The 24826-nt window shown below is 31.4% G+C and overlaps 1 protein-coding gene across 1 annotated transcript; it reads right to left on the reverse strand.

Annotated features, from left to right (window-relative positions):
- Positions 1–1620: 1620 nt before the first annotated feature.
- Positions 1621–23467, reverse strand: LOC144845865 (bone morphogenetic protein receptor type-1B-like). Its single transcript, XM_078703339.1, has 10 exons — positions 23317–23467; positions 15480–15627; positions 14297–14466; positions 12219–12330; positions 7575–7716; positions 6912–7104; positions 5812–6109; positions 5282–5457; positions 4246–4376; positions 1621–2372 (listed from the first exon to the last, which is right to left on the reverse strand). The coding sequence occupies exons 1-10, from the start codon at positions 23402–23404 to the stop codon at positions 2244–2246; spliced, it is 1587 nt and encodes a 528-aa protein (XP_078559465.1). The 5' UTR covers positions 23405–23467; the 3' UTR covers positions 1621–2243.
- Positions 23468–24826: the final 1359 nt, after the last annotated feature.

Consider the following 24826-nt stretch of genomic DNA (forward strand, 5'->3'; position numbering starts at 1 on the left):
ACCTTATTTTTCCATGAAACACCAACCTGCCATTAACACATCAATCTCCGAACAATCCTATTTACTTGAATACAATAATACTGTTCCTCTATATTTACTACAACAAAGAATATATTAACAAGTTACTATTTACAGTGTTTTTAAAAATAGTGTTGACCAGCTCTTTCCTTTGATAATTTACGATTCAAATTTATACTGTTTAGTTGAAACTCATAAAACTGATTGGAAGAAATGTTAAGAAATAAAGGTCTTTGGCTTGTAAAAGTCCTTTTTAGGCAATATTGCCTTTGCATTCAGTCTTGATTTGACTACATGGATACTTTTAATCTTTCCGTATTAAGGATTACACATGTAAAAAAAAACATATCACTTTGTTAATGTTATTCTGCATAACAAGCACTTTGGTAAAAAGCATTCAGGCATATCTAAGTAGATTGTACGCATCATGGCAAACGGATAATCAGACATTAAATACCATTATTTTATATGATAAAATAGTTCTAGAGGGACGTAGGAAGGAAAAAGTCTTTACATCATTCTGTATTAGCTTGTTTAAAAAAAACATAATTAATATGTGGTTAATAATCATCTTTGATGCACACATTAGTACAGTTTTCCACTTTTACCTTCATGCAGTTATTGGAAGATAGAAATATATATATTTGATATTTTAAGATTTGATGTTTCAAATGCATACTGCCCTCACATACATAATACTCCCATAAACCATGTTTTCCATATTTTCTACACCACTTACTACAACAAATGGAAGAACTATTCTTTTTTAAAAAACAAAAATTAACATTAAAGTAGAATATTTTGAATGTCACAATAGTGTACTAATTGATATGACATTTTAAGCACACATTTTAATAGTAAAATGAACAAAATACTACTAGATTGATAACCTTAACAGATATACCCAAAAGGCAATAACAGTTGATTAGAAAATGCCCCCAAACAATACCCAACATATTTCTAGAAAAAAAATAGCAGTAGGAGAAACAAAAAAAAAGGATAATACCTTCAGTATGTATTGTACAGTCAACTAGAACAGTTAAAAAATACATATACTTATGTACAATGTTTAAAAACATACTGAAACGCATAACATTGCTGCATTGTATTTACAACTTAAGTAGATTAATACAGTTTATAATGTTCATTTACATACACAAAATTGATATATAATATTCTAAATATTTGGAGCTAAATACTATTTCATTTTACGTTAAGGAGTTTAGATTATGTGACGGTTTAAATCAGTCATCCCCGTTCCCAACTTTAAACTAACTGTATCCTGATTTTGCACATAATGCTAGCTAGGAAGTAAAACTTATGGAAGACAATAAATACAAATCACTACTTACATACACAAATAATTTCTATTTAAAGCATTTTGATTTAAAAAAATGTATTAGAAATGCTTGACTTGACCCTACACCTGGATATTTTCAAGTCGATAGTTTTCATAGCTGCTGCGAAAAAAAAAACCACTTGTTACATTCAAAAACAAAGTTAAAGTTACTGTACATTGTATGTACCTCCGATAACTTTGATAGGTTTCAGAGGTACATACAATGTACAGTATTACATATACTAGCGGTTAACGATAGTGTATAAGATAGTCAACCGATCAAAAAAACCCAATTACCACAGATATAACTAGGATATGATTCGGATCAGCTTAAGCATGCATACAGCGTTGTTAAATCTACTGCATGTAAACACAGCTAATATTATTTATCAGGTTAAGCTCAAGAAAATAATTTCTATTCAAAAACTAAAAATCAACTTTAGATAATTTACAATATTTTATTATTGTTTAAATTCATATTATATAATAATAGTTTGCTTATTTTACTGATTGTCTATCATACATACTGTAAAAATACACACACTAAAGATGAGAGAGTTCTTTTTCTGCTTCCTCTCTTTCATACAATGTTTGCCTTGTTACTATGTGTAGTCAAGGTTCGAACATCATCAAATAGTCTTTTTTTCTTCAAGTACAACATTCCTTGAGTCGAGAACCAGCAATATTTGTACATTGCTAGAAACTGGGACTGGGTCAAATTAACATTTTGAATCACTTCTTAAAAAACAGCATTTGAATATCACAGAACTGATGAGGTAATTATTTGTCATCTTAATAATCAATCCCTGTTTTATCAGTTTAATACTGTCCCAGCTTTATTCCTCTTCTGGTCACTTTTGAAAGTGAAAAAAAAAACAATAGCAGCTCACATTTTAAGTTGATTGTAATTGTCTTGCATCTTGGAGAGCGTTTTGCGTACACGTAGAGCTGTAAGACGCGCTGATGGATTGTGGTTCCAACATTCACCCATCAATCTTGACATTGTACGTAAACACTGTTTGGATAAAACATAAATAACAATAATCATTCACTGGCTTAAAAATAAAAGAATAACAAATAGATATTGCGCATAATTCTATAATATCAGGGGCAGATCCAGCGTTATAGATTAGGGGGGGGGGGGGGGATTGGCTAAATATATCATAAATCATAAAAATCAGTCAGGTTGCAGAAAAATAAAAATAGTCATTATTTTATTTAAAAAAAGATATGGCTGTTAAATTTTTAGGGGGGGGGGGAGATAAAGCCTGTTTAACCCCTACCTAAATCCACCCCTGAATATGCATAATTCTATAACAATTGGATGTATTTTTTAAAACATCACCCAATGGTTTGGCCATGGTTTATAAAGACTCCCAATACCTTAGTTTTTAAAGTTGATGCCTCTGGAACATAATATTCATTATAAACAATATTATCTATCGTATCATATTAGGCAATGTGCGTAAATTAGCAATGTTAACTAATTTAATGAAGAACACTAACAAAATATCAATATTGATATTATTTTCTATTAATAGTAATGCAGACATGGTTAACTGGTTTATTGTATGGATGTCTACTACAAGCTGTTTAGTTTAACCAGGTTTAACTAATATATTAGACCTTCATTTAAATGTACAAAAAAGGCAATTAATGATCGGTTTAATAATGGCAAACAGAATTTCATTATGATTAGTTTAGAATGTTTGTAAGTGTACAATACAAAAGGTATGCACAGCATTATTGTTAATTAAATATTTCAACATTTATTATAATATAATATATATAATAATATATATAAACACATCAGGCAAGAATTAATTCTAAACTGCCCGGTGATATACTGAAATTTAATTAATTAATTTGAAACGATTATGATGAGGAAATCTGTGAGAATGAGAAAAAGTGATCAAAGGCACTGTGGACTTAGATGTCGTCTCGAAAGATGTACTAGGTTCTTTAAAGTGCACATGAGCCAGATGTACACTGGACCTACAGTTTATAGTCCTTATCCATAACTAAATATAGTGACTTGATCCTTTTCTTGTTTACATTTGAAATTAATCTTTACTTATAAAATGTTTAAATATGACACATTGTAAAACAAATAATAACTTCTCAAATTTGGTGTATTAATTTACATGTATTTTCACTCTATTTTTTAATATGTTTTCTGCTATTTATTTATTTGCTCTTTTATTTATGTGTTTGTTTTGTCTTCTACTTGTGATGTGGCTTTCTGCTATTTATTTATTTGCTCTTTTATTTGTGTGTTTTTTTATCTTCTACTTGTGATGTGCCTTTCTGTTATTTATTTATTTGATTTTTTGCTCTTTTATTTATATGTGTTGTTTTTTTTTTGCTTTTTATTTATGTGTTTTTTTGTCTTCTACTTGTGATGTGCCTTTCTGTTATTTATTTATTTGATTTTTTGCTCTTTTATTTATATGTGTTGTTTTTTTTGTTTTTTATTAATGTGTTTTTTTTCTTTAACTTGTGAAGTGCCTTTTTGTTATTTATTTATTTGATTTTTTACTCTTATATTTATGTATTGCTTTTTATTATGTGTTTTTTTCTGTTCTTCTACTTGTGATGTGGCTTTCTGTTATTTATTTATGATTTTTTGCTCTTTTATTTATATGTGTGGTTTTTTGCTCTTTTAATTTTATGTTTTTTTTATATTATTTGTACATTATTTATTATCCAATTGATGGGATTTTCAGAAATGGATGAAATAATCTTTGAATTATTAAGTATTGTCACTGGCCTTAGGGCTAAAATTTAAATGTTAATGATAACTATATGGCTTCAACAACATTCAATAAAAGCAATTCATAAAAAAAGATGAAGAAACCATTGTAAATGTTTAAATAACTAATACTAACATCGTCAGAGCTCCATCTGTTGGGAATAACTGGTCGTCTTTTCTCCATACAGACAACTCTTCGCATCTCATCTAAACTGGGGTCAGCTCCAACACTATCATAGAAAGGAAGCTGAGCTTGCTCTACAATTCCTAAGAAAAAATAAACAAAAAGTTGTCACAGCTGTACAAAATATAAACACTGAAATGTTTATTACTATTCGTTTATTATTAGATTGAGGGGTATGTAGGTGATTAGGAAGGAGTTACCCCATGGTGTGTTAACCTACTGTACAGAATGAAGTGTAATATGTAGAGTAGGTAATTAACTGCACCACACCACCATGCAGAAAACCCTGCAATTAATACAACATTGTTTTAAAAAAACACTAAATTTTGCCACTATTTCGATGATAAATTTTTTTAAAAGGGGAATACAGAAAAATATCGCCATTTATAACCTATTCATTCACATAATAATAAATTACTACTAATAAAACATTATTAAATATAAGAATGAGCTAAAATCAATTAATTAAATACATAAAGTTCAAACAGATAAACTATATTAAATTGTGTCATTTACTAATGAATATCACTACAGTTGTGTGGCAAAAGACATTTATTAGGTTTAACAACCTTTGAATAACAATACCTATTTCCTTCAGAATACAATGAGAATAAAGGAAAGCATGTCACAGAAAGAAAGTAGGATGAAGCAGCTATTATGTAAACTATGTCACCTGTATGCCTTTGGGCTAATCATGATTAATACTCATCTTAGCTATTAACAGTAAAACAGCATTTTCCTATCCTGTTAACATCAATCACATACAACAGATACGTACCATGGCACATTGCCTATTATTATTTATTAAATTATACAGTTGTGCAATGTTTAAAATTCATATAATTTTCAAACAAAGGATATAGTTAGTAAATTGCTTTTATTGACAAATTTGCCATTACCCATTTCTCTAAGTTCTATTCGAATAGTATTCAAGTATTGTTAGAATGAGAGCTTTTAACGCACACAAAAAAGTAACTTGTCAACAGACCTTGTAATATACATCTCCTGGATATTTCCCATAATACTAGACCAAATGAATACATGTCGACCATTTTATAGGCATCAAAAGAGTCTTTGATGAGTGAGCCATCAAGAACCTCTGGGCCTTGGTACCTTCTTGTACCACTCCTTGTATTTGGTGCAATCTCTATTGTATTTGTTTCACTGAAATTGATAAAAATAATAAACAAAATTTATTTCAAAATAGTCTGTGGCAATGAAGTAAAGTTGGGACACGGTTAACTTATTCGTAAATACAGAGTTACCACACAGTAAAGATGTCACATGTCTGTATGGTTAGCCTATTTGTATACAGAGTTACCACATTGTTACCCCATCACATGTATATAAAGATGCCACATGTCTGTATGGTTAGCCTATTCTTTCACAGAGTTACCACATTGTTACCCCATCACATGTATATAAAGATACCACATGTCTGAATGGTTTAGCCTACTCACATCAACACAAAGGTGACAACTGTGTATGAGTGACTTAATGAGAAACATACAAACTTACCATAAATACCTAGCAGCCAAACCCATATCCCCAATAGCACATGTTCCATTTTGCTTTACTAAAATATTTGAACTCTTGATATCTCGATGGGCTATGGCAGGTTTTCCTTTTGTACCAAAAATCTCTGTGTGGAGATGAGATAAGCCACATGCAGCTGAATGTGCCAATTTTAGCATAGCACGTGTATCTAGAACGTGCATTTGAAGGTAGTTGAGTAAGGAGCCATTTTGATGGTAGTCTGTGATTAATAGAAATTGTGCCCAGGATCCAGTCCCTTTTATATCTGCGGCAATAAAAGCTGTAAAAAAAAAAATGTATTAATAAATCAATCTTACTTCACATTGAACATTACACATTTTAATCAGTACATCCATTATTAACAATGAAGCTGCACATCAGTATGTTTAGTTTATCTAAACAGTATTTAAAATAAATAAAACAAACTGTAGTTTGAATAACATTCAAACAAAGATTTATGATCTATACTAAATAACTTAACTACATTATCAAGTAATACATTTTATAATATTATTATGCAGATTTAAATTATCTAAAATACAGATTTACTATTAAAACAGTCAATCTTTCAACGAATTATATATTCATTATTTGTTATATAATACAACCTACTATTTTAAAATAAACTTTTATTCAATTAACCCATCTTGAATCATCATCCAAGGCCAGGCCGGGAAGCTAGGCCATTAAAAAAGGCAGCGCTCAATTTTGGACGCTGGTTACAACATATAGATGGTGCATACTACAGGTTGATTTTCGAATGCAGCCGACAACATTTTTTTAAAGGTGCAATAGTGCTGTTCATAATTCATTAGTACCGTTCATTTTATTATGCACGAATGAACGGCACGTAATGCGTAATTAACCAATCAATTGGCAAGGATACACTCAGGTGTGCTATATACCCCTTCTCTCACGGTGAAATTATATTATGTTGCAATCTCTTATAAAAGTATAATTTTGATGCCAATAAAACGTTAAAAAAAAAAAAAAACACGTTAAAATGTATGCAATGGAAAATTCCAAATGAATACACTAGTTGTTACTGATTTACTTTTATGATTGCTATATTTTTTCCTTACCAAGAATATTTTCATGACGCATTATTACAGTTTGGTATATTTCTGTTTCTCTGTACCAATTGGCCTCCTCTGCAGTATGGTAAATCTTAACTGCAATTGGTTCACCGTGCCATCTACCCAACCAAACCTCCCCAAACCGCCCTTTACCAATGGATTTTACTAGTTGAACTTGTTTAGCTATCGTGCGTTGAACCTGAAACAAATTTAAAATCAATGATTATTAGAAAGATGTGGGATTCTCTTACTATGTGGTAGATATAAGAACTGATGATATTAAGCATAGGATAACCAACAAAACATGTAGTTGACATTTTTTTTAATGGTGATATATATTACATATATATATTATTCAAAGATTTTGTTACCAAGATGAGGTATAAGCATTTTGCTGTACAAGATGAGGTTACATTATTAATATTAATCTCTTTGTTTTTATAGAAGAATTACATATGATTATTATTATGAAGAAAATAATGATGAAAAGAATTATGGTTTTAAAATAAATGTTTATTGAAACTTGAACTTGATTTAAATGAATTATAGATTGTTTATTATCAATCAAGGCTGGTGTTGTGTTTTCAAATATTATTTCATACGATTTTTTTGATTTTTTTTTAATATTAATGTTTGTTTTGTCTTTTTCTACAATTCATCAACACTTACAAGTAGAGGAAGACCAGAGCCACTACCAGATGACTGTGATCTATCAAGTAATTCTTTAAGCGTTTCCCCTGCAGGAATTAGATGAGCGTTTTGCTTGGCCGCTTCGTAATCTTCACGTAGTGTTTGTTCTCTCCGTTGATATCTACAAAAGAATTGTGAGCATACATAATTTATGATATCTGATATTTGGACAAGCATTGTCGCCAGCAAACACTGTACAATGCAGCATTGTATATTTAACCGGAAAACTAGCAATGAAATTATAGCTAGTTTATCATAAGAATATGAAAATTAAATCATAAACAATGAGTTAAACAAATAATAAGGTAACGTAAAGAAACAAACATTATGTTTGAATGTTATGCAGTCAGCATAGCAGAAATACACAGCTAATAACACAGACTATAATCATTTAAAACTCACTGGTTATCAGTATTAAAAATTAAATCAAACCTGCTGACATTGCTATCACCCACTGTGTGAATATATTCACTCACCCCATCCCCCACCCCCAACTTCCCAACCACAGTCCAACAAATAAATACAAAATTGTGTATTTCCAATCTTCATGATAGAGACTAGAAAGTATACTGAAGATCTGAAAAACACTTTCAGATTTTAAAATGCTTGAAAAAACTTTAGGTTAAAAAAACACCCCAAATGTCTTCCCAACCACATTCCAACAAGTAAATACAAAATTGTGTATTTTCCAATATTCTTCTTGATAAAGACTAGAAAGTATACCGAAGATCTGAAAAACACTTTCAGATTTTAAAATGCTTGAAAAAACATTAGGTTAAAAAACACCCCAAATGTTTATATTAATGTATATTTACCAAGAATGATTTTTAATTTAATTATCATTCATTCAATAGTGATTTAGTATCATATAAACTTTATGTTTATTTCTAATGTCTGCCAGTGCAGATTGTCTACAAACTACATACAATAGGTTTTTGTTAAAAATCAAAATGACAAGTAGCAGGAAATAATAGCCAACTACCTAGGATTAGGCAATCAATCAAGCATTACAACAGACATATTTTAACAATTAAAATTAATATACAAGCAATAATTGATGACTAAATAAATGTGGAATAAATGAAATAACCTCTGGCATCAATAAAATCAAAAGTTCATCCCTAAAACTAAAGACCATAGTGAAATCCAAGTAGTGATATAAACTTTTTAGAAGGTCCCTATAGTATTTAACATCATAAGGTTTCTACACCCCTGGGAACAGAATCTCTGGAGATAATTGCAGTTGCATTTAATGCTATTATCCAGTTAACATATCATGTGAAATATTACCTATAAATGTATAGTGCCATACACTGAAATGTCCTATAAATGTTAACAACCTTTTGATAACACACTGAATGCAGATACTGTAGACAAGATCTATTCTTTCTGATCTTGTCAACACCAAATGTTTAGGGTTATAATCTATTCATTACTATACTATTACCTACTACTATAATACGAGACTGCGAAATGCACAATGTAGTGTAAACTGTACAGATAGTGATAGATTTGAATGAGTTTCTAGAAGCCCCAAGCAGGTTGATATTTATCGTTTTTAATTTGTACAAGGTAATTACTGTAGTAAAATTGCACTTAGCTGCTCAGTTTCAATCATTACTACATATGGCATATTTGTATATTTTAATTACAGATTTGTAGACTGCTATCACAGTATTTTACAGTAGTACAAGCTATATAATGTCTATTATTGTCTAAGACAATTGTGTGGGGACACACGGGTGTATAAATGGGTGCCTGGTCAGGTCAAGACACAATTTTGCGCTGATTACTAGCTGCATTATAGGAGTATGTTTCCATACGTGTTTGATCCAAGAAATGGCCGGGTTAATATTATGTGAAGTGCTTAGAAGCATTGTGCAATAACTGCTAATAAGAACGTCACGCTTTTAAATCACGATTTCAAATTGAACAAAATATTAATTAAGAGTAATTCACCATACTATGTAATGTACAATTTACTAAATACTTATTAGTATAATTATCAATTATTATGATTGAAGGAGTAGCAATGCTGATGGCATCAGTGATCCTGATAAATGATGTCGTCAATATTTTGAATTTCTGGGAATGTCCTCAGATAACTCGGTAATAAATGCTGTCCATCTAGATTTAGTAGGACTTCAGATGGCAGAGTTGACATGGCAAATGTACAGGGTACATACCAGTCCTTCAAATTAAAAATGTTATTGGGTGCCGTTCAGTTTTGTGAATGGCTGACTACAGTAGTTCCAGTTTTCTGGTGCCAGCAACATGTTTCGGGTGGTTAAAACTGTTGTTAACACTAACCATATAATCTGAAACACTTTGGAAATTATATATACAGTATAACTACTGTACAGCACTTCAAGTTCATGGTTCAATTGTGTTTGAATAATCTTGCTGGCCAGATAGTGAGTGGAGAATCATTTTAATGTGTAGGGTCAGAATCCTGAAAACCCATGTACAGTATTGTAAGGGCACCAACCCCTTTCTTAACAATTGTTTCAGAGGCCACATAAAATTTAGTAAAGTGCTCTTCTAAATGACAATTATACTTGTACTACTGTACAAAGTAGCAAAACTGCATGTAGTATTTCTTTTTCCCAACACTATTGTCACCAATGGAGAAATAAGTAATAAAATATGCAACCTCTTGGATGGAGGTACAAAGCTATAAATAATACTATAGACAAACTAAACATTTATTGGGCATGATGGAATGGTGAAACATGATCAGCATACTACTGTGTACAACAGACTCGTTATTAGTACGCAAGCTTTAGCAGTCCATAATAATAATGCATTCATTAGCAATGTCCTAATAATGCCATCGTTTATGTTAATATTAAAGCATGTACAATAACCATAACATATGCTTTGCAATTTTCTATCAGAGCAACTAGGCGATAACTTGATTGCTTAAATCTACGGGATTGTCAATTTGTCATCTTGGCTGACTCATCAATGGGATTACTACTTACAAAATCTAATGACACAAAAGTTTGTATATAACTGTTTAGTATGCACTTATAGTTAAGGCCAAAATGTTTAAAAAAAAAGTTTCAAAGCCTTCTGATTGAGTTAAAACATTTAAAATCAAACACACGTTTTATGCATTTTAAAAAACTTTCGAGGGCATCAGTAGGTAGTGTTCAGACATAAAACCAACAACATGTGTAAGTTAAGTTTCTCTAGGAACAAATTTAGACGAAGTTTAAAGAAATAAAAAATGTGTAGGCCTACATGTAAACTGAATGAAATTTACCCAACAAGACCATATATCATGCTTGAGTGACCCCAGTTAAAATTGTACTGTGATGTTATCTCATGTGCGACAGCGAGGCCAAGGCACCTGTTGTCAAACTGCAGTAGACCGAGTTTGTTTTATACGTTGTTTTCATTTTGTCATCAGATGATGTACTTCAGCAACCGGTCAAAAGAAGACCATCACAACAAAAAAGCAGCAATTGCGTTTGGGCTTACCCAGGCCTAGGCTACATCCAATCCAATCATCTTTTTACTTATCACAAATTTGAGAGATTGAGGAAAATACTTTAGGTGTGTGACCTAACGCATCACACACAATTTTCAAAATGGGTCTGTTTGTTTCTGCTGCATAGCGCCGAATAAACTGTTAAAAAAATAGAATTTCTCTGAAATGTATGCTCCAAAATGACTGTTAAATCAGTGGGTGGCCGGCGATGTTTGCATTACCCAAAATGCAAAGGGCTATGGCAGTCAATTCAAACATTTTTGCAGTGTTGTCTCAAGGTTTTTTGGGTTCCAGCTAAAAGTTCCTGCAAACCCAGGCGTTATTTTCAGGCTGCATCCAGATTCTTGTGGCTTGCGGTTTAAGGTGTAATCCAACAACTTCGGTGAATTTTGAATAGCTCTTTATCACAATTTGATACCAAGGGGATCATGCACGCGACTATTTACTGTTCATGTGTAATTCTAAAGTCAAACAGGTCCTAACATAAAATTGACCAAGGATAACAATACATACTTTATCTAGTAATAATCTTATAGTAGTCTTAATAAACTTATGAATTATTTCTACTTCCACAGTGGATGTGGGTCTTCCGGGCATCACCACTGCTGGTATAATTCTTATAATCATTATTGAATCATCCAGCTAAATAAAATTGGTGTGTGGAAGTCTATGACAGAAGCTTGAACACAAAAAGTCTATACTTTCCCAACAAAAAAAAACAAACGGTGAGGACTGTACCATTAATAGATAGGTTTCAATGCATCTATCGTCAAAGGGATGTACTAATTGTGAATCCATCATAAATAATTAAGGCACACAATAGACAAAAGGACTTGTTTTAAACAATTCATTAAATAAATAACTCATAAATAACTAATAAATAAGCAAAATCACATGTTTCCAAATAATGTTGTATATTTTGTGAATAAAAACAATCTAAGAGATTAATAATGATAATTAGTAGTAATCCATTAATTAAATTAAAGTCAATACCTTTACAAATCATCCACCATAGCATACAGTACATCAGGAAAATTTTACAACAAAGAAAGTAACTGGTTAGGAATCAGTTTATTTATAGTTAACAAATTAACAATAATGCAAATACTAAAACAAATAAAACCTACCTGAGGTATATGCAGCCAGTGATCAATACAAATATTATGAAACAAACAATGATTGAAACAAATAACACAATTTTATGCAGACTGGTAATATGACTTGGTACAACAGGAGGCGCTGAAAAACAAAATTTATTTAAATTTAATTTGTATGATCAGTGGTACAAAAATAACAGAATTTTCTTGATAATGCTATTTAGTGTAATCTATTATTAAGAGAAAAACAACTTTTACCAAATAGAGCAGAGTAATATTCCATGTCACATCAACCAAATATTTTCTTAATTTTTCATTAAAAATAAAAAAAAATTGATTTTGGTTGCTAAATGATGGGCAACCAATTTCCAAAATTGGAAAAAAAAATCTGAGAGATTGAGGAAAATAATAATGCATCACACATAATCTTCAAAAATGGGTTCGTTTCTGCTGCATAGCGCCGAATGAACTGTTTATTTCAAAATAGAATTTCTGTGAAATTTATGCTCCAAAATAACCGTTAAATCAGTGGGTGGCCAGCGATGTTCGCATTACCCAAAATGCAAAGGACTATGGCGGTCAATTCAAACATTATTGCAGTATTGACTTTTTTGAGTTCCAGCTAAAAGTTCCAGCAAACCCATTAAGGCGTTATTTTCGGGCTGCTATTAAACTGTTACTGAAAATTTGTTTCGTTTCCAAGAAATTGGAATAATTTATTCACACAATTAATAACAACTGGTTATTATTTCGAAGCAGAAAAAGAACCAATGTTTACTGGCCATGTGATAGAATCTTTGATCCAATTCTATGGCATTTTCACACATTTTGTTATTTTTCCCCCAAAAAAGTAGGTCACAATGTACCTATATGAAACTATCTAGGTTGTTTTTAATATCTTACATCTTTTATTATGTTATCTCTAACCATTACAATTTTATTTTCATAACATCAATTTGAACCTTTCTTTTCAACACTTCTATTCATATGAATATTGATAATTACCCAATAAAAATGATTGAATCATTTTGTTTTTATTATTATCACTACTCATTATATTTATGTATGAAACACCATTAGAGTTTATTGATAGATACATTAGCTTTATTAACATTATTTTTTTATGAATGTAATAATTGTAAAATCGTAACTGAAGGTCAAGAAAGTCAATTTGAATATTATTAATAAAAAAAAATAATGTAGGCCATTCTGTTTAAAGAGATAATTCAGCAATTGGATTTACAATAACTCTGCCTTAAAAACTACATTCAATGGTTAACAAAAGACTTATTCTGTATTATAACAACAGTTGAACATTTGATATTAAATTGTTGTTTTGTATTCATTGAATAGAGAAAATAATTTTATTCATTTGGGGTAGCCCAACCCTTCTATTCAACTCAGCCTCAATGACTAGAACAGTAAATCTCATTAAAAATTCTCCCCATTCAACTTGTCAATATGTTGTACAATGTAGGCCATTGTTTTAATTTTATTTCAACAAGCCAACAATTTTAACAACTAAACCTGCTTGACAAAAAATGCAAATCAATTATGAATAATGTTAGTTGGTGTTGTGAATACCTCTCTTGGGGAACATAGTGCAGTATTTACATAAAAACCAATCAACCTTGTATTTTTCAATCTGCATTTCTATATTAATATGCAAAAGACTTAGAATGCACAAACAAAGATGATATTATAAATGTGAGCAATAAATCTCATGAGATATGTTTCTTTGAGGCTATTATAAAGTTATTACTCTGAACCACATGTTCATATATTTTTGATATAAACTTAAGTGCAATACAGTTTTTAACTTTAATACTACTGTACAGTAGAGCTTATTGTATTAAAGTTATTTCAAATATATTAATATTAATATTACGTTAATTTAAGCATAAATAATTAATTTTCTATCGGTATCTACACAGTAAAACAATAATTAATATTCATTACTGCAGTAACTCATTTTTTTATTGCAATGATGGTGATTTTTGTTTGCTTCAATGTACTGTAGAAGTTACCATAACAATTATTGTATTAACAGGTTGAAGAAAAAAGCTATAGTACCATCATTCACACCTTTTCTATTTCACAGTACTTACGTTGTGTTGGAGGCCTTTTAGTTGTCGGTGCTAATGTTGGCTCCAGATATACATTACAATAATTTCTATCACTGCAGCAATGTATTTGCCTAGGAATCGAGTGATCTGTTCCCGAGTCAGACATGCATTGCATGTAGCCTGTTTCTCCTGGGTCTAGACAACCCATAGATCTTAAACAAAAAGAAGTTGTTACGAAAAATGAATAGCATTATTTTCATTGTTAGAAATAAAGACATAAAATAAAAGGTATCCGGTAAATCAGTATACATTTCCTAAAATTGTTTAGCCAAGACTGTTGTAGTGTAAACAAGCTACTGTATACGGCGTAAGACTGATGCGACGTATGCAAGCCATGCGATGTAAAGCTGGCATTGCTTACGCAAGCCATATGGCGTAAAGGCCAATTTACACAAACAAGCGGTAACAGTAAGTAAGCAGTAAAGGTAATCGGAAAATGCAAAAATAGAATCTATTTTATTTCTTATGACCATTTACACAGAACGCGGAGTGAACGAGCGGTTGAGCGGAAATCTACTCAGGATAGAAACGGATTCGATTTTGTGAAAATATTGCACTGTAATTATGGATTCTGGCCAATCAACGACATTGACGATTGAAACAACTTTTTCATGCGAGTCCGTCGAGTCAAAGACCACAATAAATACGAGTCCTAGCCTAGTTTTGGAACTTCTTATTATTCAGAAATACAAACAACTACGTTGTGACTGACTGTTTGTATAAGGATAGTGAAAAGAAAATATACATTTAGAACGTTATTAGGCAACAAGTCCCTTTAAAACCTAGGCCTGTGCGTGCTACTGTAGACCTACTGACAGTCAGTCACATCTAGGTCAGCAATGACTGTAACATGCATTAGCCTTGAGGCCTACAAGCACCTACTTTCCATCAGTCCGCTTGCGAATTCTGCGCGCTGTGTAAATGGGACGCAGTTTTCCGCTTACCGTTACTGGCTTGTCTGTGTAAATTGGATGGTATGGCTTAATGTTATGTGCCTTAATGACCAAAATTTGCCATTAATAATGGAAATTAAGGGGTTTCATTATGCTCAAGGATTAGATTGTACTGTTTATTTACTACTTTACAGTAAGTAATTAAAAAAAATCCCAGTAAAACAAAACAATACATACTGTAGAAAAGATAATATGTACTATATTAAACATACCTAATTGGCATTTTAGGCTCACTGCCTTCTTCATAGGCTTGAAGATGTGCAAAACATCGTCCACCTGGCTTTGGTGTGCATGTTTCATTCTGAGCATGTTCTGGACAGTGTTCATTACAGGCACATATTAGGTCAGAAAAGACATTTGCTAGAAATTTAAAATAAAAATAATATTCAAAGGTAGATTTAATTTTTTTTTTTTTTAAACAAAATTATAAAACAAAACACATAATGTGTTACAGTAATTAAAAATAACTTTTAATTCAAAATTGTATTTTTAAATGAAGTTTAAAAGCGATTTGAAACAAAATTACCGTACACACCATCACTAATACTATAGAATATCTGTATAATTACAGTACTACGGAAATGCAGTGCAATTATGAATACAGAAAGGTAAATACTACAGAAATACATACAGTAGAAACTACGCAAAATTATAATGTGGCCTTAAATTACGGTCCTGGAACCACTGGTAAATGCAATAATTATGAAAAAGTAACGACCCAAACAATGAAAATATCTGCTTCCGGGGTTTCCCCCTATCTTAAAAGCATTAAAACACAGCGTGGTGGCCTTTTGTATTAATGACATACCAAGAAACACAATGCTTAGTTAAGTCAGAAAAATGTGAGCATGCGCAGAACTTACAAGATGTGTAAAAAGTTACTGACATTTTCTATTTAATACAGATCACAGACAAAGTAAACTTGCTTGGCACAATAATGTGTAGAAACCAAAGAAATAAATTGAATGTCTTTAAAAACATCAAATTTATTTAATGAATAGTGCATATACATGTAAAAAAATGTTTTAGGGTTTACAGTAGTTTCACACTACAGTTAGCTGTGTGAAGGTCAGCCCACCAGGTGATCCACTATAAGCCAGGCTCAGGTCAACATCATACACCTACAACAACATTTCTCAGAATATATCATATTATAGTCAATAATATCTCATGAACATTGAATTCAAATTTGCAAATCTCTGGCATCCAACATGATACCATTGAGGTACTGTATAAAATAATACTGAAGGGAGATTATGGAATTAATTCAAGCAGATTGTCATGTTTCCTGAAATTATAACTCTGTCAATTTCTTGGGCTCTTGAAAAACATAATTGTCATTATCAGTATTGTGCAAAACATACTGATTGTACTATTCTGTAAAAAACAAGGCTGTTGAATGTTGTTGAAATAAGATACTTTTAATTGGCTACACATTATTATTAGACCACCATAAATGTTTAATGATTGATATCAACAGAAAGCCTGGCATTACATAATTATATACGTTAAGCCTGTTTTCCTGTCAACGTTATTCGACGCTATTGTTTAACAATAATCGGCGATCTCCTACGTAAACATTGAAATGTTAACGATTTACAGGAAAAGGTACTCGTTATCATTTCAACTTGATCATTTTCAAACGATATTCGTTGAACTGTTAACGATCAACGATGATAGCGTCGAATAACTTCGATAGGAAAACAGGCTTTAATTGTACATTTTATTCAAACAACCTTTTAGAAAGTAATGTTTAATAATAATCAACATAATTGAACAAATTTTGTATAGGCATATTGAAAGCTGTATGGTTCTATTTTTATAACATGGTGTTTGACGTACATAAAGAGTACAACATCACTTAAAGGATATTTGATGAACACCACCCTTCTGTGTTTACGCGTCCATTAATATCTTGAAAGAAGAGCTTTCCAATGCGTTAACTAGCAACAATACCCTTCACAGTGTATTACAGATCCAATAATCATAGCTCGGGCAAGCAGTCTATACATTAGAATTTCCATCCACCATTATGGCTATGAGCGACGTGTAAAATCAAAATTCACAATTATATGATGAAATCTACGCAAACTGATTGGCATTGCTACTGTACAACCACCATTATTTAATTACTTGTAAACCTAATGTAGCATTCTCTAATGATTGATCTCAATGTATTTTCGTCACTACTGTGGGCCTGTCTATACAGTGAGTGTACTAGCCTGTATTTCCTTCAATTTAATTTGACATGATGTTAAATAGTATTATTAGAGTACAATAATTAGTAAAGGTTAGTTTAACTGTTTATATAGTTCATTATTCAGCAGCACAAATATTGTGACAGCAATCTTCCCTTTTGTATGAACTGATCAAGGATACTTAAATGTTGAATTACAGTACTGTATCTCTTGTGAACGCATTTCATATCTAGTGCATTTTCAACATGGACTGTATAGGCCTACATTCAATATAATAAATTGGGAATTTGTCATCACCAGAATCAAAATAACAAGATGGACAGTAGTAACAATGTACCAATTATTTAGATATCAATTACATTTAAAATCATAGATCATACTCTAGCCTGATTCAAACTTGAACCTATTTTAGGGCCTACTCCTAGTACATGCTTGGTTAAACACACTCAGTAGGACAATGGAAAGCAATGACAATAAAAACCCAAAGAGCTTGTTTGGTTTCATTGGAATGTCTACCTGCTGTTCTGCAGTGCAGTTTCACAAAGCCTTGCTTTTCTTACTACTGTACTACCCAAAATACTTGCTCAATGTTCAAGGGCACTTGACTCCACACATAAAATAATCTACTGTACCACTGGATTGAATTTTGGTTGTTTTTATTGAAATAACCATATTGCAACATATAGTAATTTTGAGCCAGTGTGGCCATAAGATGTGAGCTTATTATTATTTTTATAGCTGAGGGCCTGTTTCTAAAGTAAAAGCATGTAAATTGTCATTTTAATCATTAAACCATAATATAATCCATAATTTCAATTTTCTTTAGCTTGTATTGCAATACAACTAGCTTGTGGGTATGTCATGTAACAAAAACAGATTATTCCACTAGTAGTAACCTTCTTCAAATTTAATTATCAACCTGGATGGCTTTTACTTAAGAAAGTTCATAAATATTGTAAATAATGGCTGTAATTTAAACATTGCTAATTACTATACAAAGTACTACTGTATATAATTTGTCTAGACAGTAAATAGCCATTAATAATGTATTTAATAAAGACTGGACGAGCTATATTGAAAACTTAATAAAAGACAGCAGGTTAACATTTGTCACCATGACAACTTCAAATTAAACGTTTTTTTCAATCTTGAAACATCTTCTTGCTCATGAGTCGCATTGATGAAAGTGAGAGAGGAATCACTAACACATAGTTGATCATACATGATCAATACTATCATGATGGCTGTGAATTAGTAACTGTACAGGCCTTGTCTTTTAAAATTGTAGGTGTGCTACAAATTGCACTCCTAAATACATTCAGAGGTGCTGTAGTTTTGCTGTTTATTTTGGTTTGTAGAAGTTTACCAAATTTAAGTGTGTTGTAAATCACACCCCTCAAGGGCAGTTTAGGAGTGTGTTAGGTGAGTGATTGCACTCGCTCACTGCAAAATAAAAGGCCTGCTGAACCCCTGAGTTAAAAACTTTAAAATAAAATGTTGAAACCTTACAGAACTCTTTTAAAAAACCTATTTTAATTGATCATTACAAATACACTGATTGATCTACATTCAAATCTAGAATGTGGTGCAGTTGTGTACCTTGAATGCCTGAACGAATGCTTTACCCGCTGTAATCCAAATTAAGCCTATTTAAAGAACAATTGGTTTTAATCACAGGGCCCTACGAGTCTAGTCAACATGGCCTCTAAACTGTTAAAATCTTAATGTTTTAAACGCTAATGCTCAATGATGAAAATGAGGAAAATTACACAAATCATGGAGCTATAAAAATAGTTTTATAGCTCCATGCACAAACTATAGACAAAAAGGAGAAGGATTGTAAAGAATAATTCAATCCGCTAAGCTATTAATTTTAAGGCAATGACATACTTAAGGCCCGTTTACACTAGGACGATAAAGATCGACGATAAATAAACAAATATGCATTGTTCATACACAAAACAAAAGAAATCTAAAAAGTTTTTATTCTAGAACTATTTAGGAACCATCTATGCTTAATTTGATGAAAATTATATTTTCACATGTCCAATCAAATAACGTCATGATTAGTGAGCAATAATATCGTGACAATACAACGATTTTTTTGGTTTTATTGATCATGACGTCATTTGATTGGATTTTTTAAAATATTATTTTTATCAAAGACAGCATAAATGAGTATTCTATAATTCTAGAACGAAAACCTTTCTAAATTATTTTGTTTTGTGTAAGAAAAAGGCATGCTTATCTATTTATCGCCGATCATTATCGTCCTAGTGTAAATAGGCCTTTATACTGTACAACCAGTGTAAGTACTGTACTATATTGCTGTGGCCCTCTACTCACTGTATAGGAAGTTGAAAATCAACCATTGGTCTTTATAGCCAGTGTTCGTTCGTTCTTTTTACCTGGCAACTTGGGTTATTTGACCAAATTAAAGTCCAGTGCAATCAGGACAATCATCAGGATCAACATCAAATGTAATAAAACAGATAATACTTTTTAAAATGTGGTATTTTTATTCAGTTATAACAAAAAAAAATGACCTGGGATGAGACACATTTATTTTTATTCAATTAGTCAATTTAATGTTTATTGAAATGTTTATACAGGTATTATTTTAATGTAAAAAATGAAGTATAGCATTATAATATGCCCTAATTATAATCTCATCCAAGCAAACATGTATTAAATTAATACCTGTAACATAGGTGTACAGTACAGTTATACTATATACAGTATTTTCTAAATCTAAAATTCAGTGAAATGACACTGACAGTGGAATAGTGTTCATGAATTGATAATTTGGTATACAGTACTGTAATTTTACGACACTGTTCACAAAGGTACAGCAGAGTATACTTTTTTGCTTTAAAGCCATTGTACACTGCAACAACTTGACAGTCTTAGCACTTGCTTTGTTCCTTCAATGTGTTAAGTGCATGTGATTATGTTCAATTAAGTGATGATGCTTAACTTTCTAAGTGGTCAAACAGCTTAAGCTTACTGCTGCATTGCATTATGCTTATTACTGTACACTGCTTGATACTACAGTACAGTACATACACGACTGTACTGTAACTAATAAAATTCACAATCAGAATCTCTGCTTTCAAACAAAGGTATAATTTATATTTACTTAGTAATATTTAATTAACTAATATTAACTAATAAAACAACTGTCAGAAACCAGCTAGAATTTCTTCATATCAAATTTAATTTATTATAATCTTACAATACAGTACATCGACAGCTATAAAAAAAAAAGTGGGTGAGGGGAAGAGGAAGGAAAAGAACAGAAAATAAAAACTGTAGATTAAAGGCACAAGTGTGACCATAGAGAGATTCACTATCTACTGTCTAGTGCATGAAAGAAATTGTAGTTCAAAAATAGACTACACTCCTCTTAATAATCATTAGTACAGGTAAACATTACAATTAATTTATTTAAACTTATGCAGCTCAAACTAATGAAATGTATGAACTGTCTCATGAAAAAAAAACCTGACATATTATATCAAAACAGGCAAGGTGTTTATCAAATGATAGGTCTTCACTTCACTACAATTTCAGTATGCTACTGAACGGTCAAATTGGAATTATCGAATTCACTTGATTGCTTACGGTCTGCACTGTAGCCTAAAGCAAACCACAGAATGTTATCATGTGATCACATTAGCATAATACAGTACTACTACGTGAATTAATCGTTTTCCATCAACTTAAATCGTGTCAAATCTATTTGGTTTATTGTAATAAAAACTAAATTAATTTTCAAAAGGGGGAAAATGGTCTTGAATGAAAAGCAATACTGTGGGTGCAGTGTACTGAATTGGTTGGTACAGTAATTTATATCAATTGTAATAATCCATTACTATACAGATTCAAAATAAATGCGTATACTGTAAATGTACTGTACAGTAACAGGTTTACTGTTTAATAATGGTTTTTCTTCCTACAGATTGTATATGCTGCATGTACACAACACAGTCCAGTAACTCATCTGTAGGCCTACAGTACAGTAGGTCACCTGCTACAGTACAACACTTTTATTCGTTACAAATGCGCAAGTAACCCGATTATCCTACAGTACATACTGTACGATGCTACGACAGAGTGATGCATTAACGATCTCGGTGAAATCACCAACCAATCAAATTGGTTACTGTATGCCAAGTGATACTTTGTAGCAAAAGTGTTGCAAAACACTACTAAAATTTACAAAACTATAACACCATACAGTAATGTACAGTACTGTAGACCTGAATATACTGTACAGACCTAATTGATACTTTAGTACTGTTGAAATGAGAAGGCTACTCTACTCAGTAGTTACATAGGAAAATTCCATTAAATCTATAGGGGCTCATTTACTGTAAAGCTTTCATACAAGCTTGAAATTAATTTCTCTATTCAATGACATTGATTGATATTCTGGCACATTGACTGCATTCTGAAAGATAAATGCATTACTGAAGAAATCTAGCACCCGACCTATTTAATAATTCTTACTTTTTTATAATACCGTATACTGTAATTATAAACACCTATACAGTAGTACATAGCTGTACAAATGAATAGCGTAATGAAGCAAGTAATAAGAGAGGTTCTGTAAGAACATTTTTTGAAAAATTGTACGGACCTCTAGGTACAGTATTTGGAAATTGCATTAGCAATTTTTATTTTGGACGCTAAAAATTGTGGTGATCCACTGGCTCGCATGTCAAGAAATAAAAATCCCATTTATAACGCATATGACATCATGACACTGTGTGTTATTTAAAATTTCTCAAGCTACTGTACTCCATAGTCCTTAAAATATGAATCGCAGTCCATAGTTTGCAGAATGTCGTACTAGGCTAGACTAGGGCATACATTTGTATTACTCATACAGTACCTTGATTCAACATATTAAAAATACAGAGACGTCTGACGAGACATTAATAATTAAAGACTTCCAATTAAAAAAATCAACTTTGGTCGCAGAAACACTAGAAATATAATTATTTCAAACTTCGAATTTCAAAATTCTGTACAGTATTTATACGCCCTATAGGGCGATTTTGCACTGGCCATCTAGACACTTTATAATTTCTAAGACTGCACTGCTTATTTTAAGGTCAGTAACCATGTATACTGTATAACATTTTTAGTGAATTGTTTTTGATGTTTTTTTTATAAAGTGAAATATTAAGATACCGAGATATATAATTAATGTTAATATACATTTTAACTGAAATTTCAGGGCTGAAAACTGTATTTACACTACAGCGCCATGCCACATTAGAACACATAGAGATGGATGGACAATATGTACTTTGTGCATGGTGAAGTGTTTACTTTTAAAATTAGTTCTAGACTACAGAAAGATGGGCCACCTTGACACTAACATGACAATATGTGGAAGAAAAAGCAAGGATTAAAAACAGACTTCCTCACACTTTCACAATGTCAAAAAATGTAAACATAAACTTTTGTGATTTACTCTGATCAAATACACAATCCGACGGCATCAGGTATTCAGATAAGTTTACTAAAGTATTTTTTGATAATTAAGGAAGGGTGAACATCATAATTTACCTACACACGTTTCCACCGCTTTTCATGACAAAGCTACTAACAATTTTAAACCTAGCGTCGAAAAGTTACGGGACGGTGGTAGTTTAAGTTCCACACTGAGCTGACACATTCAACGATGTACGGTCTAGCTAGTTGTACCACGAAATGCATCGCTTGTTTTTCTTGCCTGTAGTCCGATACGAGTTTGTCAAGTTTATGCAGTAAATTAGATATCATCACAACTTTAAAACTGATCATAAATATATATATTTATACAAATATAATAACTTACTTGTTGACGATAAGAGAATTAATCCAAAAAGTAAATGAAAAGCCATGGAAAGTTGGCCCGAATAGCCAGACACTGGTCTAGACGCCATTATCAACCTTCCGCTCACACACAGCCATACAGTGCTGTATGATGTGCTGAGCTGGTGCTGCTGACCTTCTGATGACGTCATTAAAATGGGTCGGTTTTTAAAATTTTTGACAGGATCGGAATTATTTAATATTTTATTGAAATAGCTGTGTAAATTATTATTTATTACTGAAAATAATAATATCCAAATCCAAGACTGGGTTTCAATATTTATTTATATGTAAATACGTGATACAGAGCATTAGAATATTTTTAGAGTTTAATGCCAGTGTTATAAATATTAACATGAAGTGTTTTATAAATTGTATTTATAATAATCAATTAAATTACTATAATATATCATTGTGGCAGTATTAAAAAAAAAACTTACTTTATTGACAATTGATTGCGAGCGATTAACCGGATTTTTTTTCTTTCTTTTCTTGTTTCATTAAACAAAGTCGAACACAATTTAAAAATTTAAAGGTTAAAAAATGTGTATTCGTTGTAATTTGTTATTGTTTTAAAATGTTGATGTTTGTTTAGTTATAGAGATATTCACTATTATCTCTATGGTTAAAGATGTGTATTTTTATGATTCTAAATCTGGATTTAAAAAAAAACCCCGTTGTTTTTTTAATCCACAATGTAATTGGAACTTTTAATATCATTAGATTGAGAAAGAATGATTATTTATAATATACTTCAAAAGACAGTACTGTATAGTAAATGTTTTGAATAGTTTTTATTATATTAATCACAGCCACTTTTAATTATTATAGAGGGCGACAAACATGATATGGAGATCTTCATGAAAAATATCCCAAATACATATCAGATACCTCCACCAAGGGCTGACCTCCAAAATTAAAAATGATTTGAGGTGAATTGTGTCAAATGTGTCATACTGTATATACTAATACTGCGTAAGCATAGTTGAAATCACGAGCCCAATTATTACTGTATTCTAATTTAACGTTATGAAAATGAAACAAATTCAGATGACAATTTCGGAAGATAATTGTCTGAGCAAGAACATAATTATTACAATTTAGTAGAAAATTGGAGATGCGCCTCTTTTTATGTCGTATTAAAAGGAGATCTAAGATATGCAGATGACATTGCACGTTTTTCAGAATCAGGAATTGAATTGTAACGAATTCTGGACTGTGTACAAGAATAATCTGGAGCCTGATTATCATAGCAACAAAAAAGGTGGACCGTTTATACTATTTTTGTAGGTTACATTCACCTAAAAAACAAGACAAAGGTGCCACAGCAAAAACAAAAAATGCATTATTATTAACACTTTATTTTTTACCAAGAGACTGAGATTTTATATGGACGTCATTTTCAGGAAAGTACGTCAGGTTGATAGATTCTCTCACTTCATCCAGTCTGGTGGACGTGTAGCCACGTGTACTGACGTATAGTAGTACATCTG

Source organism: Antedon bifida, chromosome 6 (genome assembly GCF_963402885.1).
Source record: "Antedon bifida chromosome 6, ecAntBifi1.1, whole genome shotgun sequence".
Lineage (NCBI taxonomy): Eukaryota > Metazoa > Echinodermata > Crinoidea > Comatulida > Antedonidae > Antedon > Antedon bifida.